The sequence below is a fragment of the Macrobrachium nipponense genome, chromosome 1 (assembly GCF_015104395.2).
Source record: "Macrobrachium nipponense isolate FS-2020 chromosome 1, ASM1510439v2, whole genome shotgun sequence".
In the NCBI taxonomy this organism is placed as follows: domain Eukaryota; kingdom Metazoa; phylum Arthropoda; class Malacostraca; order Decapoda; family Palaemonidae; genus Macrobrachium; species Macrobrachium nipponense.
Window position 1 is genome coordinate 53,814,541 of NC_087200.1, and position 20,460 is coordinate 53,835,000.

Genomic DNA, 20,460 nt, shown 5'->3' on the forward strand with positions numbered 1-20,460 from the left:
GCAAAACAGAAGACGGAAGAACAAGTGGTCGTATCATCCGAACAAAATACTATCTTGCAGTATGACCCTTCAAATATCCAATTCAGGAAATTGCCGAAGGACACATGGATGTTTTTTTAAAAGATTCTATTCAATAAGAAAGTTTCGAAATGACTAGTGCATCATCAGTCTTGAAAAATGACAAATAATAGCAAACAGGAAGACGAAGAACAAGTGTCGTATCATCTCGGGAACAAAATACTATCTGCAGTATGACCCTCAAATATCAATTCAGGAATTGCCGAAGACACATGGATGTTTTTTAAAGATATATTCAATAAGAAAGTTTCGGCACAGACTATGTTGCATCATCAGTCTGAAAAAATGGACAAAATAATAGCAAACAGGAAGGACGAAGAAACAAGGTCGTATCATTCTCGGGAACAAAAATATCTGCAGTAGAACCTCAAATATTTCAATTCAGGAAATGCGAAGGGACACATGAAAAATGTTTTTTGGAAAGATATATTCAATAAGAAACGTTTCGCACATGAACTATGTTGCACATCAGGCTTTTTTGAAAAATGACAAAATAATAGCAACAGGAAGACGAAGAACAAGTGTCGTATCATCTCGGAACAAATACTATCTGCAGTATTGACCCTCAAATATCAATCAGGAAATGCCGAAGACACATGGATGTTTTTTGAAAGATATATCAAATAAGAAAACGTTTCGCCACATGGACTATGTGCATCATCAGTCTGTTTGCTATTATTTTGTCATTTTTCAGACTGATGATGCACATAGTCATGTGCGAAACGTTTCTTATTGAATATATCTTTCAAAAAACATCCATGTGTCTTCGGCATTCCTGAATTGATATATATATATATATATATATATATATATTATATATATATATATATATATATATATATATATATATATATAATTATCTTGTGACGTTGTAGTCAAGACTCAGACCTTCTCCAAGTTATTTCTTTATTGCTGGCATGTAAACTACTACACTTACTCTGACGTTTTCTGCATGGGGTTACGAGGAGAGTACAATGCCTAATTATTCTGAAGGGTCACAACAAGCTGACTGCAAAGACATTAAAACACTCCACCTGGTTTTATTTTTTATGAACTGGTCAATACGGGTATAATTTTACATAACGGTTTGAACTCTGTTTCTAAGTGATGGCATACGTGCCTCTATTTTAGTGAACTGAGAAAACTCAGAAGCAGGGAAAGAGATGATTCTGAATGCCTCCTGAAAAAAAAAAATCATTTCACACCAGGTTCAACGGCATCCATTCCTATGAGATACGCGAAGCCTATGATGTCAAGAGAACCGACGGAATGTTCCCTGACATCGCCGTTCCGGAATTCAGGCCGGCTGCAGCTGACTTCATGGACACATGCATGAAGTTTACAAATCGAATTCTGATCGCAATGGCTCTAGGACTAGGTAGGCCTATATCTCACTGAATGGTAGATTAAGTCTAGAACTTTGTCATTTGAGAGAATTTTGTGCCTTTTTCTTGTCTCTACGAATCCATGTAATACATATACGCAATAAACCACCGAGTGGGAAAGCTTGAGGTCACTGAGTGATAAAAGACTGGAATCATTCACAGTTTGTCCATGTTTCAGAGATCATTCCGAGCATTTGTTCTTAGGGATTGTTCAAAAATGACGTAACACCTTAGGGGAAGAGGGATTGGGGTTAAGTTGAAGTGTTATGAGTGTGACAGTGGGTGGAGGGGGTGCAGCCATAATTTACATAACCTTTTCAGATTTTTTTCCTTTGTTTTTTATTTTTGAAAATATGTAAATGCAGAAGGACAAAGGAGAGAGATAGTAAAGATTCTGCAATAGACTTTTATTATATTTTAGTAATATTGAGAAAATGGTATTGAATATTTGTTCTTTGCATAGTTATGTTTAAATGTCACAAACTCAACCCGTGTTTGTACTTCAACATTTCCTACCATATACAGTATTACATGACAGAATAATGTCACAAACTCGCCCCTTTTCTGAGCACCAAGATTCTCTACTTTATGCATAAATGTAAATTGGAAAAATATCTCAAATTAAATTACCCCAATTCTCTTCCAAACTTAGGCATAGTCTACTTTGTGTATTATGATAGACTTGAAGAATAACACTACAAACTAAAAACTGGTATCTTTGTCGCCTTTCAAATAAACAAAACATATTGGATTCAAGGGCGAACACTCAGATTTGCCAATTAAATTACTTAGGAAATTAAGTAAATCGCATAAGAGAACATTTCCATTTCAAACTGATCATTTCCGGGTATTAGGCTAGACTTGAATATATTGTTGCATTAAAAAAAGGAAACATACTAAAAAAAGGGGGGCATGGGGTGTTTACTAGCTGATGTTACATAATTTTCTAAGGGGGGATGTGTCTGGACATGCGTTATAAGGTGTGACAAAGGGAAGAAGGTAAACATTTAACCCCCCAAGCAAAGGTGTTACGTAATTTTTTAATTGTTATTATTATCTCTAAAGGCCCGTCCACACGGTCGAGTTTTGCTCCAACGAACTCTGCTCGATGCGATGTCAGAAGCGGAGAAACAGTGGATAAGGGTCTGACTTTTCGGGCTTCTGACATCACATCGAGCAGAGTTCGTCGGGCAAAGCTCGACCATGTGCACGGGGCTTAAGGCTACATAAACAGAACCAGGATTAAAAGAGTACAGGGTTAGACCGTCTCGTCGTTACTGCGCATGTTTGTGACATAATTGGTAGGTGGCTATAAAAGTAAGCCAAGAAATCAAATAAATTAAGGGTCACTATGGGAATTGTTTGCCCACCCCATTACCTATCTCTTTCACGACCTTGTGTGAGAAAGGTCCCCGTTAATCTCCAGGTACTGGAAGATAGTTGTTTCCTTGTTCCTCACTCTGGTGGGGTCAAATACTGACTGAGGACTTTTTTTTACGTGAACTTCGGTCAGATCAGCCACGTGACGTCATGCGCGAGATTGTCCTATTTTGGTCAGAAGTGTTCTAACCCTGTACTCTATTAATCCTGTACAAAACAGTCTAAAAGTGATTACATAGGCCTATGCTTATGAACATTCATTCTCTCCTTTGAACCTCAAGATTTGGATCGCAACTTCTTCGTCGACACCCACCGGGAAATCTTCAGCGATAACAACACCTCCTGCCTCCGGCTGCTCCATTACCCGCCCGTGGCACTGGATATTTCGGAGGGAGCGATCCGCTGTGGTGCTCACACTGACTATGGCACCATCACCCTCCTCTTTCAGGATGACATGGGCGGCTTATACGTGGGTGTATCCCCATATTCATTTGATTCGTTGAAGACAATGAAAACAACTCTGTTGACATATATGTAATATCGAGCAGTGTTTTGTATTTTTATTTATTTTATTTATTTATTTATTTATTCATTTTATTTATTTATTTTGCTGACCTTAGCTGACGGACGTGTAACACAGACTTTAGAGTATATTTTTTCGAGAATTGTAACTCTTTTTGTTCTCAGGTGCGCGATCGCAAAGGCCAGTGGGTAAGTGCTGATCCCATACCAGGAACCATTTTGGTCAACGTTGGTGACCTCCTGCAGTTCTGGACGTCAGATAAACTCATAGCCACGGTAGGATGAAAATAAACTCATAGCTACAGTAGGATGAAAATAAACTCACAGCTATGGTAGGATGAAAATAAACTCATAGCTACGGTAGGATGAAAATAAACTCACAGCTACAGTAGGATGAAAATAACTCTCAGCTAGGTAGGATGAAAACAAATTCACAGCCACAGTAGGATGAAAATAAACTCACAGCTACGGTAGGATGAAAATAAACTCATAGCTACAGTAAGATGAAAATAAACTCACAGCTACAGTAGGATGAAAATAAACTCATAGCTACAGTAGGATGAAAATAAACTTATAGCTATGGTAAGATGAAAATAACAATCCTTGGTATTCGCTGATTCCTCAGTTGGCACAAGCTCTTGAAGTCCAAGTAATTTTTAAACATTTAGCAAACTACATAGGCCCAATGAATTGCTGCTGTACGGTCTTCATTAGGTTCCTCGTTGGACGAGTGGTTTATGTGCTCGCCTAACCATTCGATAGTCCTGGGTTCATTTGTTTGTTGGTTTGTTTGTACAGTGTTTTTATGTTGCATGGGACCAGTGGTTATTCAGCAACGGGACCAACAGCTTTTTGTGACTTCCAAACCACGTCAAGAGTGAACTTCTATCACCAGAAATACACATCTTTAACCCCTCAGTGGTATGCCCGAAAATCGAACTCGGCGCCACCGAGGTGATCGGCAAAGACCATACCGACCACGCCACTGAGGCACTTGTAGTCCCGGGTTCGATTCCCCACTTTGCCAACAAGGAATCAGAGGAGTTTGTTTCTGGTGATTAGAAATTAATGTCTCGATATAATGTGGTTCGGATCCCACAATAAGCTGTAGGTCCCATTGCTAGGTAACCAATTGGTTTCCTAGCCACGTAAAAATATCTAGTCCTTCGGGCCAGCCCTAGGAGAGCTGTTATATGAGCTCAGTGGTCTGGTTAAACTAAGATAGAGTTAACTGTAGGTACTGTCTTCAGTTTGAATTTGTATGATTTAATGACAGACTTATCAAGTCCTATATGAAATTTTACCAAAGTACAAAAATATCAAAACGATGGTTTTAAATTCAGCATGGCGAGATTTTGCTAAAATTCTCAAAAACCGATTTTCTATTGATGGAAATCTCCTCCCCGGCAGGAACACAAAGTCCTAATTCCTGAGGAAGAAGTGTGTAGGAGAACCTGCAGGCGATCTACGGTGTTCTTCGTCCAACCGGATGACCCGGTCCTCATCCACCCTCTCTACGGTGCATCCACCTTTACTCCTGTCACAGCTAGGGATCACATACTCAAGAGAATCCGGGAAACTTACAAGTAGTAGAAATATTGGCATTTGTTTGAGAGAGATAGAGAACATTACAAATATACAATACAGACAGAGATGCCTGGGGTGTTGTGCCATCAAGAGATTTGGTTAGATAGGCCTAATGGAGGCAGAATCCGATTAGCTAACACTTTCCGCCACATTTCCCAATGTACAGAGCTGAATTAACAGTCAAAATATTACTTCCAATGTTAATTCTGCTTTTATTTGCCTTGGCATCTGCTTGAACCATGCTAGATCAGCTAGAGCAAAAATTTCAGTTCTTGTGCACCTACTAGAGTGTTTCTGGAAACTTCACAAACGTGTACTTCAAAGTGTCAGGAAAACCCGCCAACGTTCCGTCTACTCAAGTTGATCATGAAAACTTTTGAATGTCCATATGAAACTCACGGAAACTTATAAATATTAACGTATAATCAACAGTTTGCTAAAACCCACATATTGACAAGTATTTCTAAGCTTTGGAGAAGCTTGCAAATAACATTTTCTTTAAAAACAATACAACAAATTCAGGGACCTAAATTTTAAAGAATAAATAATAATAATTTTTGCTGTCAGAAACACATGATTATCAAGAAGAAAGGAACCTGGTAAAGCTAATGTATACTTGGCAAGGAAAGTTAAGATACAGTTTTTTTAAATCTTCGGACATATATTGTTCAATAATGCCACACCTGGCAACTCTTGAAAGGGGGCGGAGCTTCAAAATCAGCGTTTGTTGCTTTCTAGATTTCCATCAACTTTACACCATAAAGATTCTGTTGAGGTCCTATAACATTTATACTTGAATGTAAAAACAGGCTCTATATTATTCGTTAATGTTGGTTTGGTAACGTCAGTTCAGGGTAGAATATCGATCATCCTTTTTTAAAACCTACTGTGAAACCTTATTTGTAAGTAATGTTTGACACTAAACTGACGTAAAATTAATACGTAATTAAAGACGGATCTTAAACAATGAGAGAAAGGGTTTTAAAATTTTGGCAGTACTTATGGAAATCGTGAGGAACAATACAGTAAAGAATGAAATATTATGACGACAGAGAGAGAGAGAGCGCGCAAGCATAGGCCTATCAATAGATACTTAATTCATAATATTTACTTTGCGAGATTAAGTGATAATATTTTTTCAAATGTTTCAAAAGTGGGGAGAGAGAGAGAGAGAGAGAGAGAGAGAGAGAGAGAGAGAGAGAGAGAGCATAGGCCTATCTATAGAGATAATTAATTCATTATATACACTTTGAGAGATTGAGAGATATTTTTTTTCAAATGTGTTTTAAAAGTGGAGAGAGAGAGAGAGAGAGAGAGAGAGAGAGAGAGAGAGGGAACAAAATCTGCTCACGTGAAAGCTTAGGCCTAATTATAACCACTTAATTTCATTATATTTTCTTTGGGAGATTGAGTGGTAATATATATATTTTTAAAGTATGTTTTAGAGAGAGAGAGAGAGAATAGAATTATAGTACTGGTGTCGGACTTGTGACAGGGGAAAGGCGGAAGAAAATATAATGAATTAGTATCTCTATCGATAGGCTTATGCTTGTGCGATATATGACGGCCAAGATTGTGCTGCACTATGTTAGATAAAATTTGAAGGATCATAATATTCAAGTTAATCCTCTAAGAAATTCATACCCTAATATTGATTACATTTGACAGTTGCCGTAGCATTCAAAGATTGTAAAAAGACGTGGAAATTTTTAGACAGGCTGAGGCCATTCTTCCTCTCTTGATATAAACCTTACTTTTGAAAATCGGGTTTCATCCACAAATCATTCACGAAAAAAGCTGTGTTAAGTAAAACTATTTATTACCACAAATAACTCAATATGTATTGCACAGGCAATTAAAGTTTTATATCGTGTAAAAAATGCTGATGTGCTGGGACATCTTTCAGCCTCCGGCTAAGAAATGTAGTCGTGTAGGGCTGTAGGCTACTATGAACTGCTTTGTAATGGGAGCATATAGCCAGAAAATCTTTGAGCTGACATGCTACTTTAACCTTGATTAAGATTTATGTTTAAAGACAGTAGCTTTGTAAACAGCAACTAGCATTCGATCCATGTCAACGTCAAAGAAATCAAAGTGTGAAATCCGTTACGTTAGCCAGTATGATGCAATATAACCCCGTTCATGAAGCAAAACGAGTAAATATTGTCGTCGTGATACATAGTACTAAAATCAGAAATTCACATTCTATCTACCAGGTCTCTATGAACGAATCCACCTGAGAAATTCCAATTACTTCGGACATATATCGTGTTTTTAAGTATCTGAGCAGTTTTGTTTTGCAGTTTTAACTTATATAATATAATTTGCAGTATATTTTCATATTTTAGAGTAAATTTAGCGATATTATGTCTTTTCAATAAAAACAAATGGGAAATTGGATGAACGAAAACTAATGAAAACTGTATCTTCAGTTTTCTTGTCGAGTGTACTTCACACTACGATTAGTGGCCACAAAATAGTAATTTCGCTCCTTTACGAGCAAATCAGGTAGCTTTACAGTAGATTCACATTAACCGTGCATCTAGTGTCTAGGCCAGTCCTTTACAACGCTTCTGATTGGCTGTTGATAAACCAATGACAGGGCTGGAAACTCAATCTCTCTCGAGACTCGAGAGTTCACATGGGTAGGATCTATGTTCCATCTCTCCTGAGGGATGCTTTTGAAAGACGTATCCCTCAGGAAAGGTGGAACATACATCCTGCCTATGTGAACTCTCTCGAGAGAGACAGTTTCCAGCCCTGTGATTGGCTTATCAACAGCCAATTAGGAGCATCGTTAGGGACGGGCCTAGGCATCAAATGCACGGTTGATGTGAATCTATTATAGTACAATAAACTTATGATGGAAAAAACCCTGGAAAAACCTGACTAATAAATCTATATCTGACTATCAATTCTATTTACCATTTAATTACAACCTATATAAATATTTATTCATTCTATCACTTGTGATAAATAATAAAGAATAAAAATACCTTGATGTTTTTTTGTTTCCCCTTTCCTAAGTAGCCATATTACCAGGTTCATAAACCCTGGTGCAAAATGAGACCCATGCGTCGTCCTTAAACCTAATTGGAAACTTGCAACGACTTACTTCAGAGGATAACAACAATAATAATACGTTAATCAAGGTTCCTGTGTAATTCTTCAATGTTCCAGGGTTTGAGCTTAAAACGAAACTCCCGTTTTCTACAGTATGTTCATTTTGTCTCGTTTTCAACGATAAGTCCCCCATAGGGAGGGTAGGGCTGACAGTGGACCTCATGCGGTGCACTGTAGGCATCACTTATGGTTCTTTGCAGCATGCCTTCGGCCCCTAGCTGCAACCGCTTTCGTTCCTTTTACTGTATCTTCTTTCATATTCTCTTTCCTCATCTTACTTTCCACCTCTCCTAACACTTGATTCATAGTGCAACTGCTTTGAGGTTTTCCTCCTGTTATATTTTTCATACCTTTCACTGTCAACTTTCATTTCAGCGCGGAATGGCCTCATAGGTCCCTTTGCTTTGCCTCTGGCCTAAATTCTATATTCAACTTAACGATAAGTCTGGCTGTGAATGTTGGGAATTTTCTCGACTTTTATTATATGATTCGTGCCCAGATGTTCTGGGCAGATGACAAGGCCTTGAGGAGGCGCGCACTCTAAAACTCTTAGGGTGAGATACAATAAAATTTGGTCAACATAACAGTTTTATTACGAAAAAATAAACATTTAAATACATTAACAGTACACCGAAACTAAAGTTCCTAGCATAATTCCACAGTACACGCAGTTTCGTACTGCTTTCACCAATTTAATACAATTACCTGAAAATTCTCATGGCCTTTGTATGTTGCAGCACATAGGATCTTTGATGTCACGTGCTTGTAAAGCACTAAGTCCACAACTGGACGAAAAATCTGCACAATACGAGACCCATTGACTCAATGTCACAAACAAATAACTTTCTTGCACTGGCAGCTTTCTTTTACTGCATAAATTGAGTCCCTCATCGCAGGGATGGCACATATATACGTGGATAAAGTTAACTTACTGTTAAGACGGAATTCGACCTAGCATGGCGATGGCTGGGAGTCGGAGAATTGAGAGAGACACAAATTTTACGGTACTTACTCGGATCAGGGTTCTGGGCAGGAATGAAGCGTCGCTTCGCCCTTCTTTAAAAGAAACTTACGCTTTCCCGCGTGAACTACAGAATCCTTGTAATCCAGGCGGGAATCATCGATTATTTCGACATTACGTATATCACTAAATCTATTTTATTCTTGAATGTGAAATATGACTGTTACGTTATTATTTAAGATCAAGGAATTGACTTAAAGTTCTGGCTGAAGGCCGTAATCTGCAAATTCTTTAATGTCTATGGAGTCCTTGGCTCCAAATCTATACATAGTTAATTTATCTCGTACTAGTGATCAGCAAATTATATTTATTAATGAAAATTCATAACGTCTTCTTTTTTATACGACGCGCTCCTTCCCCGCCATGCATTTAGGAATTGCGTCATAAACTGTCGTGTATTGGACAGCTTTCTGTTCAATGTATCGCCCGCGAGATCCCTCAGTCTTGCCCCAATTTAACGCAACACTTGTGAAGGTAAATGGCGGGGATTTCGAATGATCAGTTCGAAATTCACGACATACTCCACACCCGAAGTATGGGCGTTAAAATGTGGACAATTCAGGAAAGACTGAGCTCGTGGGGGGGGGGGGGGGGAGTAACCACTCCTACACTACTCAGTCAGGCTCGCTGCGTAGCGCTCCACAGCGACTCTAACAGAGTACACACAAAAAAAACATGAAATGCCAAAGAAATCATACATCAACATTACACCCGGGGTAATCAATGTCATATACAAATAAAACATCAATGGCAGATATATATACATAAATGTACCCATACACATAAGGTAGACATGAATCAGCACAGAAACTTCATAGGCAATGGACCTGCAATAAGATCAAAAACATAAATGTAAAGTCACGATCAAGGAAATATGAATATACTCTCACAAGGCATTCTGCCTTCACTCAATCAATGGCATGAAAAAGGAAACATTCATGTATGTACAACTTTGTATGCAACAAGCATAGACTTTAGGTACTCTCCTCAAAGTGCAATACAGCATGCAAGAGAAACTTCTATATTAAGCTCTTCATCTTCAATAATCAACAAGCATTAATCAGATTGACAGGCCATTTGCCTCCAAGGAAACAGATTACAACTGATTCAGTATGTACTCTTTCACGGGACACATGCCCTCAAAACGCTTTCACTTCTCTACAAGCACTCATATACATTTTTCATAATTTACATTGAGGGTGGGGGCTACCTCTGCACAATGCTCGACTTGTTTGCAGAAGAGGGGGCTCCCACTACCTTACGCTAACCTGACGCACTTCCATCCTCTGAGGATTCAACTCGCCTACACTTACTTGAAGTAGGTCCACCCTCCCTGCCTACCAGAATACGGGACCTTCCTGTTTTCTTTTACTGTTTCTAGCCATAACTTATATATATTCGCTTTCCATTGAGCGCTTCATCAACTCACACTGCTTAGCAGCAGCCTTTCTCAAAGGGCGTGCAGAACGTCTTTGTAATGTATTGAGAAACACTACTCTCTCATTCTATGTTAAACCTTCTGGGAGTTTTTGTTGGAATCTCCCGCCATCCACGAACTGGGACGCCAGCAGAAGCATGGGTCTCCTTACTTGTAATTGATATACCAGAATAAAGTACATGAATGACCAACCTGTCTTCTTGGGACCTAAGTACTAAAGGACAAGAATGAAACAGTGGCGACGAGGAAGAACCCAGTGTACAAAGAGGTATGTCACATTGAAGGATAGTTAGTGTACCAACGACAGCCGGCCGTATCTAGCCTAGCATACCAGTTTAGGCCTGGCCAACGTCCAGACTCCAGTATTCGAGTAGCCTGAATTCAGCTGTATTTGTTGGGGACTACCGAAGTTCCATACCCTGTCAGGAAGGATGGCAGCAGCAAGGAGACCGACAATTCCCGAGTTTAACCCAGATAAGTTGGAATTATCTTGTTGGCTGGATCTATTTTCCATGAATTGTGAAGTAAATGAAGTAACAGAGGCGACAGCAAAAAGGGCTTTGTTGCTTTCTTCAGTTGGAGTAGAGACATTTTCCACGATCTGTAAGTTAACAGCACCGAAATTGCCGTCTGCAGTTCCATTTGATGACCTAGTAAATCATCTAATGTTGCATTTTATAACAAAACCAAGTTATTATAGAGCACTATGTGATTTCCTACAGAGGAAGAAGAAAAGTAGTGAGTCAGTGAAGGAATATTATGCAGAACTAAAATTGTTAGCTCAACAGTGTGAATTTAATAGTGATTTTGACCGAAGGTTGAAGGAACAATTATTGGTTGGTATTGATAATGAAGTATATTTTAAGGTTTTATTAGCTGATCCTTTTGAGTTTAAATCAATCTCCTCTCGTGAATGACTTGCCAAGGTTACCAATTTAGAAACTGCCTATGTTACTGAATGTAGTCCTACTTCAAGTTCTTTTACAGATAATAGGCCTGCAGGTACTGTTAACAAGGTTAGGCATAAGGTAATTAGGCCTAGGCCTAATTCTAGTGCAGACTCTAAAGGGGGAGGTAAAAGTGATTATTGTAAAGCTCAAAGTAAATGCATTCATTGTGGGCGCGATAACCATTTAGCTAATAATTGTAGATTTAAGAATGCTAAATGTTATTCCTGTGGCAAGGAAGGCCATGTTAGTACAGTGTGTCCCAATAAAAATAGGTAGAAATAAATCTAGGAATGTTAATACAGTGCATGATGTAGAGGAGTCTACTAGTAAGCATATTCCTGTTAATGAAAGTTTCCATGATTCTTATGATTTATTGAAACTTTTTGATGTTAATGTGAATTCTATTGATTTTGTCGATGATTATGAGGAACCATATAGAGAAAGTTTAAGGTTAAATGGGTTTCCCCTAGAGTTTGAATTAGACACTGGCAGTGGTGCATCCACTATTTCACGGCATATGCTATAAATTGAATAAATTTAACCCCTTACCAACAAGGAAACGCTTAGCAAATTATGATAAAGCTGAAATGTAAGTGTACGGTGAAATAAATTGTGATGTTTCTTTTAAAGGCCAAATGGTCCAGGGACAAAAGTTTTTTGTTGTAGATAATGATTTAAATTTAGCAGGCAGGTCTTTGATGAAGAAATTGAAATACCAGTGGGTACAAATTGATAATGTGTGTGATGATAAATTTAAAGGTCCTCTTATTACCCCAAGTAGTGCATCTAGGCCTAAGCTTGATTGTGTAAAAATGTTCAATGAGTATCAGGTGGTGGAAGGATCACCCATTACAAATTATGAATGTCAATTAATGTTAAAAGAAAATGCTGTGCCTAAGTATTTTAAAGCTAGATCTGTTCCTTATGCATCCTAATAAATGTAAAATTGGAAGAATAGTTTCTGAAAGAACTGAAAAGTAAAAATATAGTGAGCAAGGTCGAGCATGCTGGAGATTGGGCCAGTCCTATTGTTCCTGTAATGAAGCCTAATGGTGAAATAAGGATTTGTGTAGATTTTAAGTATCTCAATACCCAAACCAGTGTTAATACCTTCCCATTACCGAGATTGGATGATATTTTGAAAAATGCATATTTACAGGTATCTGTGAGTGAAAATTCTCAACAATATTTAATTATGAATACTCATTTGGGATTATATAAGTTTCATAGATTGCCTTTTGGGTTATCTCTGAAATTATTGGCAAATATTGAGGGTGTTCATGTATTTTTAGATGACATATTGATTGTCGGAGCTACCAAGGAGGAACATGACAAGAGTTTATGTAAGGTTTTATCAATTTTGCAACAGAGAAATGTTAAATTGAATAAAGATAAATGTATTATTGGTTCTAGAGAAGTACCTTATTTAGGATACATTTCAAGTTGTGATGGAATTAAACCTGACCCAAAGAAAATAGAGGCAATTTTGGAAGCTCCAACCCCTCACTCTGTTCAGTCTCTAAAATCATTTTTGGGGCTATGTACTTATTACAATAGGTTTGTACCTCAGTTCAGCTCTATTTTATTTGTCCTTTATTAATTTTAATTTAACCCAAAAGAATTTGGTGGAGTTTCATTGGGCAGCAGTTCATGAAGAAGCTTTCCAGAGTATTAAGGAAGCTTTGGGAAGAGCTGATATTTTGGATAATTTTAACCCCAATGCTACCATGATTTTAGAAGTTGATGCTAGAGCCCTGAAGGAGTGGGGGAGCTGTTGCTTAACAGCAAGCTATTAATGGGTAAATTGATTTCTACTATTTCTGTTTTCAAAGTAGAAAATTATCTAATGCTGAGTGAATTATTCTCAAATTGATAGAGAGGCTCTATCCATTATTTTTGGAGTCAAGAAGTTTTCTGATTTCCTTTTGGGTAGGAAGTTCGTTATCAGGACGGACCATAAACCCTTGACTCATCTATTTAACCCTAGTAAGAGTATTCCACAATTATCTAATGCTCATATTCAAAGGTGGGCTTTATTTCTATCAGGTTTTGATTTTAAAATTGAGCACATTAAGGGAGTGCATAATACAGTGGCAGATGCTCTTAGCAGGCTACCATTGTGTAGAGATGATGCTGATTTTCATGTAACAGGAGAATATGTAAATTTGATTAATATTTTGGATAAGAATTCTTTTGATGTTACAATGGTAAAAGAATGTATAGAAAGAGACACTGTTTTATGCAGAGTAAGAGATTATGTAAGGAAGGGGTTCCCCAAGGAAAATGTGATGGAAATTTGTATGTTACCTTTCTATAAATTGAGAAATGATCTTTCTTTGCATGACAATGTATTACTCTATAGGAATCGTATTTTGGTTCCTGAGATGTTGAGAAAGCGTGTTATGGAAATGCTTCATGAGGGCCACAAGGGTATTGTTGCCATGAAAGCTGAAGCAAGGTCTTTTGTATATTGGCCCAACATGGACCAAGATTTAGAACAAATAACTTCTAACTGTGCATTATGCATAACAAATCTCAAACATAAGGCCATTTCACCTTTATCTTGGCCGTCAGTAGATAGACCTTGGTCCCGCTTGCATGTAGATTATTGTGGACCCATTGACAACATTCAATATTTGATTATTATTGATTCCTTTTCTAAATTTATTGATGTCTATGCTTGCAAGAATATACTTCAGAGGTACCATACAATGTTTAAGGTCATGTTTTGCTAATTATGGTATTCCTGACACAATTGTATCTGATAATTGCAACTTGTTTTATGTCTAGGGAGACTCAGAATTTCTTTCAGAAAAATGGTGTTAGACATTGTTCAGGAGCACCATATAATCCAAGTACAAACGGGCTTGCAGAACGGGCTGTCCGAATATTCAAAACTAATTTCAAAAAGTTTGATTGTAATTTGCCTGTAAAAACCAGAATGGCAAAATTTTTGTATACCTATAGACGTACAGGACAGTCTTCTACTGGCTGCTCCCCAGCTGAATTATTATTTGGAAGGAAATTTAAGGGTCCATTAGATGTTATAATGCCTAAACAAAGAGATGAGTTTTATGTTCATGAGTCTAAATTCAGAGTTGGTGATGCAGTATATGCCAAGAATTTTGGTAAAGGACCAGAATGGGTGGAAGCTAAGATTATCAAAGTTCTTGGTGAAAGAAATTATTTAGTTTCTGTAGATGTTAATGGTATTTTGACTTGGAAGCGTCACCTATCACAGTTATTTGAGAGAAAAATGTATAATACTAGAGTAACTGATGAACCGTCACTATTAGACGATACAATGATTCCTTATGTTCCTGTAGTTTCTTCTCCCCGTAATGTACAAGGATTAGAAGAAACAAATAACCCTATTCAGAACTCGGTTATGATTTGTAATCCCAATGTAGAAGTAGTAGGATCAGAGAACAGTAATTGTGATACTGGTGCCATTGTAAGAAAATCTACCAGAGTAAGAAACCTAGGAGACTCATTGAACAAATTTAATTTTTTGTCTGTTAACCTAAGGGGGGGAGGAGTGTAATGTATTGAGAAACACTACTCTCTCATTCTACTATGTTAAACCTTCTGGGAGTTGTTGTTGGAATCTCCCGCCATCCACGAACTGGGACGCCAGCAGAAGCATGGGTCTCCTTACTTGTAATTGATATACCAGAATAAAGTACATGAATGACCAACCTGTCTTCTTGGGACCTAAGTACTAAAGGACAAGAATGCAACAGTCCTGGTCTGCCTAACTGAACATCAACGTCACTACCACTCGATACCTCAGTATCATTCACTTCAGCACTCTCACTTACCGTCAGTGTCTTTGTCACTCAAGACCTTTGTGGCTGTTTGTTCGGATGTTGCAGCCAGTGCCATCCCTTGGTCGTCCCCAGACGTCACAACATTTCCTGGAACACCTACTGCTGGGCTGTACGCTCCCTCGTCTCGGACCTCTTCGTTGCCATCGTCGTCACGCACCATCTCCTCCGTCGCACCATCAACATCGTCACGCCGTTCGTCTCCAACGCCATCATCGTCATCTGAGGGGGCAAGTTCCAGGGGGACCAAGTGGCTGACAGCACGCAGGGACTCAACATCTTCGAACAATACCTTGGCCGAACGCACGACACCGTCATCGTCCGGGTACGTCTCCACGACGCGTCCAAGGGGCCACGTTGCTCGTTTTTTATTTTCTCGCTTTACTAACACGATATACGTCTCCAGGGTACAGCTTGGTGGGTTCCCCAGACTGACAATCGTGTCGGGCTCTTAGGGCACTCAGGTACTCCTTCCTCCACCTCTCTCGGAAGGCTTTCAAAGTGTCTGTCAGTTTAAGATATGGATCTCGTAGCCTCCGGGAGGTGAAGGTAGCATTAAGGTCTTCATCTGGCAAAACAGGTGCCATTAAATTGATTAAGTGACCTCGCACTAAATGAGAGGGGGTGAGGACCTCGTCCTCGCACTTGTCACCGCTATACATCAACGGCCTATTATTCACTACCGCCTCCGCCTCTTTCACTAGAGTTAATACGTGGGCCTCCGGAGATGCTTTCTCCTGAGGGCTATCTGCAGTGCACGTTTTGTGACACCAATCAGACGCTCAAAAAAACTGCCTTTCCACGGCGCACGGGGTGTTTGGAATCGCCATTCTACGCCAGTCCTCCTCAGGAACTGCTGGACTTCATCCTCTTCATAAAGTCCCTGAAGGAGGTTGCTGGCCGTCTTGAACGTTTGGTGGTTATCAGAAGTGATTATGGTCGGGGCTCCATGCGTAGCGCTGAATCTTCGAAGAGCTAGAACAAATTCCTCCGCATCCAAGGAGGGGCAGAAATCTAAATACACGGCCCTGGGGGCCATGCATGTCACGAGGAGTATATAGCCTGTTCGCGTTTCGGTTTGTATGGCTGCGGTGTGGTCCACGCCGACTGCGGCAAATGGTTTCTGCAAGGTGATCCTTTCCTTTGGCAGGGGGGGGTGGTGGTGGTTGTCTCATCAGCTGTTGGAATGCTAGCACGCATTCTGGACACTTCCGTACAACTTGCTTAGCAATTGACCTCAGGCCCGGCGTCCAGCATTTCTTTCGAAAAATCGCCATTAGCGTATTGACGTTACAATGGAGGTACAAACAATGCAAATACTTTAAGTATGCTCTGACTAAGTGTCCCTTACCAGGCAAAAGAATTAAATGTTTCATCTCTTCAATTTGGGACACTCGTCCCCTAGTGCAAATCAATTTGTCTACTATTATTAGACTTAATTGCCTCACAAAATTCAATATCTCACGAGGGGGTCTGACCTCACCCTCCAAATATGCATACACAGTAGGTAAATAGAATTTTTGTTCTATTAAGACAAGAACTCGAAAAGGATCCCTTTTCACTTTTGCAAACTTTAACACTAATTTGGTTACTCTAATCAAAATTCGGAACTCAACCTCCCTGAGTAGTAGTTCCCATATTTCTCCTGGGGGAATAGACCTTGTTACTTCCCTCAGTTCCTGCACCGCCGCTACCACGGTTCTGATATTTGTTAGATCTTCCTCTTTGAAGGGAACAGGCTCTCCTGGGATTCCCAAGCTCTGGACCTTGGCGCCTAAGAGGATTCTGCTGCAATTGCTGGATTGTTGCGCCCCTACCTAGACAAGACATCAGCAGGATTCTGTTTGCTGGGCACATACTTCAATCTGAAATCACAAATCTGGCGGAGAAAAACAACTTCCGCCACACGGTTAGATATAAAGATATTTTTGTTGTCCTTGGCATCCGGGGATGCCACCCATGCTAAGGCAACTTTGCTATCTGACCAGATACTAATTTCTTGCGGCTATATTAGCCCTTTAATTGTTTTCGCTAGCCTACAACCTAGCAACAATGCTAAAAGTTCTAATTAGGGATGGTGATTTTGAGCATCCCTTTTGGAGTGATTCTCATTTTGCTGGTGAGTAATCTTACGTTACTTTCTTCATCTCTGACATACGCTACAGCACCGTATGCCCTACTACTGGCATCGGTGAATATATGGAGTTCGGATCTTCTGACTCCTGCCGCTCTCGGAAATGTTAACTCACAGACTGATTTCAATTCTACTAGCAGTTCTCGCACTTCTTTAGCCTTTTCCTTACATAACACGTCATCCCATCCAATCTCTTGTTCCCAAAGTTGTTGGAGAAACAGTTTTCCCCTAACAAATAAAGGACTGACTAAACCTAGTGGATCGTAAATTGATACTAGCAAAGATAGTACCCTACGCTTCGTAGGTACCCATTCCTCCCCCAATTCACGAATTCTCTCACTCTCTTTCACACACAGACGGTCGACGTCTTGAGCCCATCTCAGCCCGAGCACGCTCACATTCACAGGTTCTTTCCACTCTCTCTCGCTATACTGTTTGTTGCCCACCCTTCTAATGGCATTCTGGCCCTATCCAAAATTGCGTAGACAGATTCTTGTTCCTTTTTCATCTCATCCAAACTGTTAAATGTACTGACATAGTTATCAACATAAAAGGACTTGCTTAATTCAGGTCTTCCTTCTAACTTAAAATGATGACTCAACACTTGTAACAAAAAGGGACTAGCCGTGATGCCGAACACCACGACTCTGAAAGCGAAGGTCAGCGCTCGACCTGCTACCTCTCGCCACAGGAATCTTGTATATTTGGCATCACGGGGATCTAACAGTACTCTATGAAATGCTTTGCTTATGTCTGCAAGCATAGCGTATTTATTCATTCGAAACTTTAGAAGCAAATTATAGGCCAACTCTACTAAATTAGGCCCAGGTAACAGGCATTCATTTAATGATTTATTATTCTTAGCTTTGGATGAGGCATTGAATACGATTCTAAGGGGGGTCGTGCAGCTATCCTTTTTAATGCCGAAATGCGGCATGTAGTATCCTTCTATTTTTGGATCCTTTACTTCATATATAAATCCTGCCTCTAGGTATTTGTCGATCACTCCCTGATATTGATCATAGTATTCCTTGTCTTTCTGAAATTTGGTTTGCAACGAATCCAGCTGTGCTACAGCATTTCTAAAGTTGGTTTCTGGCCTACCTTCTGAACGGAATGGCAAGCTAACCTGATATCCTTCAGGCTTCTTCGTTACACTCTGCGAAACCTTTCGCATGGCTTCCGCTTCGCTGACAGTGTACTGCTCGGATGGGGCGATGCCTAAGGTATCTAAACGCCACCATTCATCAACATCAAATGCAATTGGTTCGCTCGCGACCCTACATACCCTGAGTGTTCTCACATGATATATCTTGTGACCTTCTAATAGCCACTGTGGCACTTTCCCATATGGCGACATGCCATTATGGGTCAGAAAAAGACTTATCCCATCGATCCTTTCTACTCCAATAATGAAATAATTAAAATAGCACCCACAAGAATGTGCACGTTTCGTAACTTATTGCTCTTACTGTCAGGATCTGCTAACGTGACTCCCTTCCCTACTAGGTGTTGTCTTACTCTTACATAACCTGCGTTATGAATCGGGACGTCTACGTTCTCGTGAACAACTAGTTTCATTCGAACAATTCTATTACCCATCTCTACCCGGCAACTCACTACGTCATACTGGCCACTGATTTCTGCTGAACCAAAAGGAGCAATGTTTAATGCCACCTTGCCTACCACTGGCAGGCCTAACTGCTTTGCAGTTTTAGCGGAGATAAAACTTCGTTGACTCCCAGTGTCCAAAAACAAGCGAACCCGTTTACTCCCCTGCTTATGATGGATCTCGGCCATGGCCGTTGGCAAAATCGTACAGGGAAGATCTACACTAGACGTTTGGGCTACTTTAGCGCTCTTACACGATTGTGATTCTACTTTCTCTTTGGGCGGATGGGGGTTTCTATCGTGCTGTCTGGTCGTTGCATTTACTACAGGGCGGGAGGTTGTAACTTGACTGTTACTTACTAAACTAGGATTATTTTGGGACGAAGTGGAGGGAACTGAATGTGCTTTTCTAAAGCTGCTGTTATCACAAATGGTAGTATTATGATTATTTCCACAATTTTTACATGAATTGGGGTTAGAGCATCTATCACTACGGTGACCTGACTGAAGGCAATTAAAACACAGGCCCTTTCTTAGTAGAATGCGGCGTCTGGCAGCCATGTCACTTACTCGGCGGCATCCGTGAGGCGGGTGCCGTTCATTATAATAGGGACAAGAATTATTCTGCATAGGTTTCGTTTTGGGTCTAACGCTGACATCGTTATTCTTATCAGATTCTAATTTTTCGCCTCGCTGTAACGTGTCATCTTCCAACATGCGAATTATGAAGTCTATAGGTTCAAAAAATTCTTCTAAATTATAGTCACATTTTCTTAGGTGTTCGACCACCTTTCGATAGATCTTACCTTCTGACAACTTCTGATTGATAAGGCTCATGACCATGCCATGGCCAATATCATTAGTACTGAGCCTCTTTATTTGCTCAATGATCACTGTTAACTCAAACCTGAACTTCTTCAGCTCTACGGGGTTCAACGAGGGTACGAATATGTTGACAAGTTTTCGATGCAAGATCACGAGCGTTTGGTGTACATTACCATATTGCTTATCCAAGAGATCTAACGCTACCTGGTAATAAGTAAGTAAATTTGGACACGTCGTCCAAATCTGCCTTTCGATCCACATGGATCGTGCACAATTCTCTGTAAGAAGCATATTCCTGCACTTCCCCTTCAAAAGTGGGGAGAGGCAGCGGTTTCAATTTGGGGAGGGAAACATTCCCTGTCTGAGTGACTTTCAGTTTATCGATTCGATTCAACAAAAGGGTAGAAGCTCGCACAGCTTCTGCTAAGGTTTGCCTGATTCTGGCATCTAAGTTAGATTCTAACTTTACGACTTGACGTTTGTACAGCTCTCGAAGCTGACCTTCTTCTTGTCTCAACTGTGAGACCAAATTTTGGTACACGCTCTCAGAATACGTTTCTACTAACGCACGCTGTGATT

General features: G+C 39.7%; 2 protein-coding genes across 5 annotated transcripts in view; one reads left to right on the forward strand and one right to left on the reverse strand.

The window, feature by feature from the left end:
* Nucleotides 1-7,948, forward strand: part of LOC135219305 (uncharacterized) — a 52,591-nt gene extending 44,643 nt beyond the window's left edge. For all 4 annotated transcript variants that reach the window (XM_064255965.1, XM_064255964.1, XM_064255963.1 and 1 more), the window contains exons 5-8: nt 1,287-1,456; nt 3,125-3,312; nt 3,531-3,641; nt 4,776-7,948. In XM_064255965.1, coding sequence (XP_064112035.1) covers nt 1,287-1,456; nt 3,125-3,312; nt 3,531-3,641; nt 4,776-4,955 — 649 coding nt within the window. In that variant the 3' untranslated portion in view covers nt 4,956-7,948. The remainder of the gene's footprint in view (nt 1-1,286; nt 1,457-3,124; nt 3,313-3,530; nt 3,642-4,775) is intronic.
* A 10,898-nt stretch (nt 7,949-18,846) lies between these two features.
* Nucleotides 18,847-20,172, reverse strand: LOC135219307 (uncharacterized). Its single transcript, XM_064255966.1, has 2 exons — nt 18,978-20,172; nt 18,847-18,947 (listed from the first exon to the last, which is right to left on the reverse strand). The coding sequence occupies exons 1-2, from the start codon at nt 20,170-20,172 to the stop codon at nt 18,847-18,849; spliced, it is 1,296 nt and encodes a 431-aa protein (XP_064112036.1).
* Nucleotides 20,173-20,460: the final 288 nt, after the last annotated feature.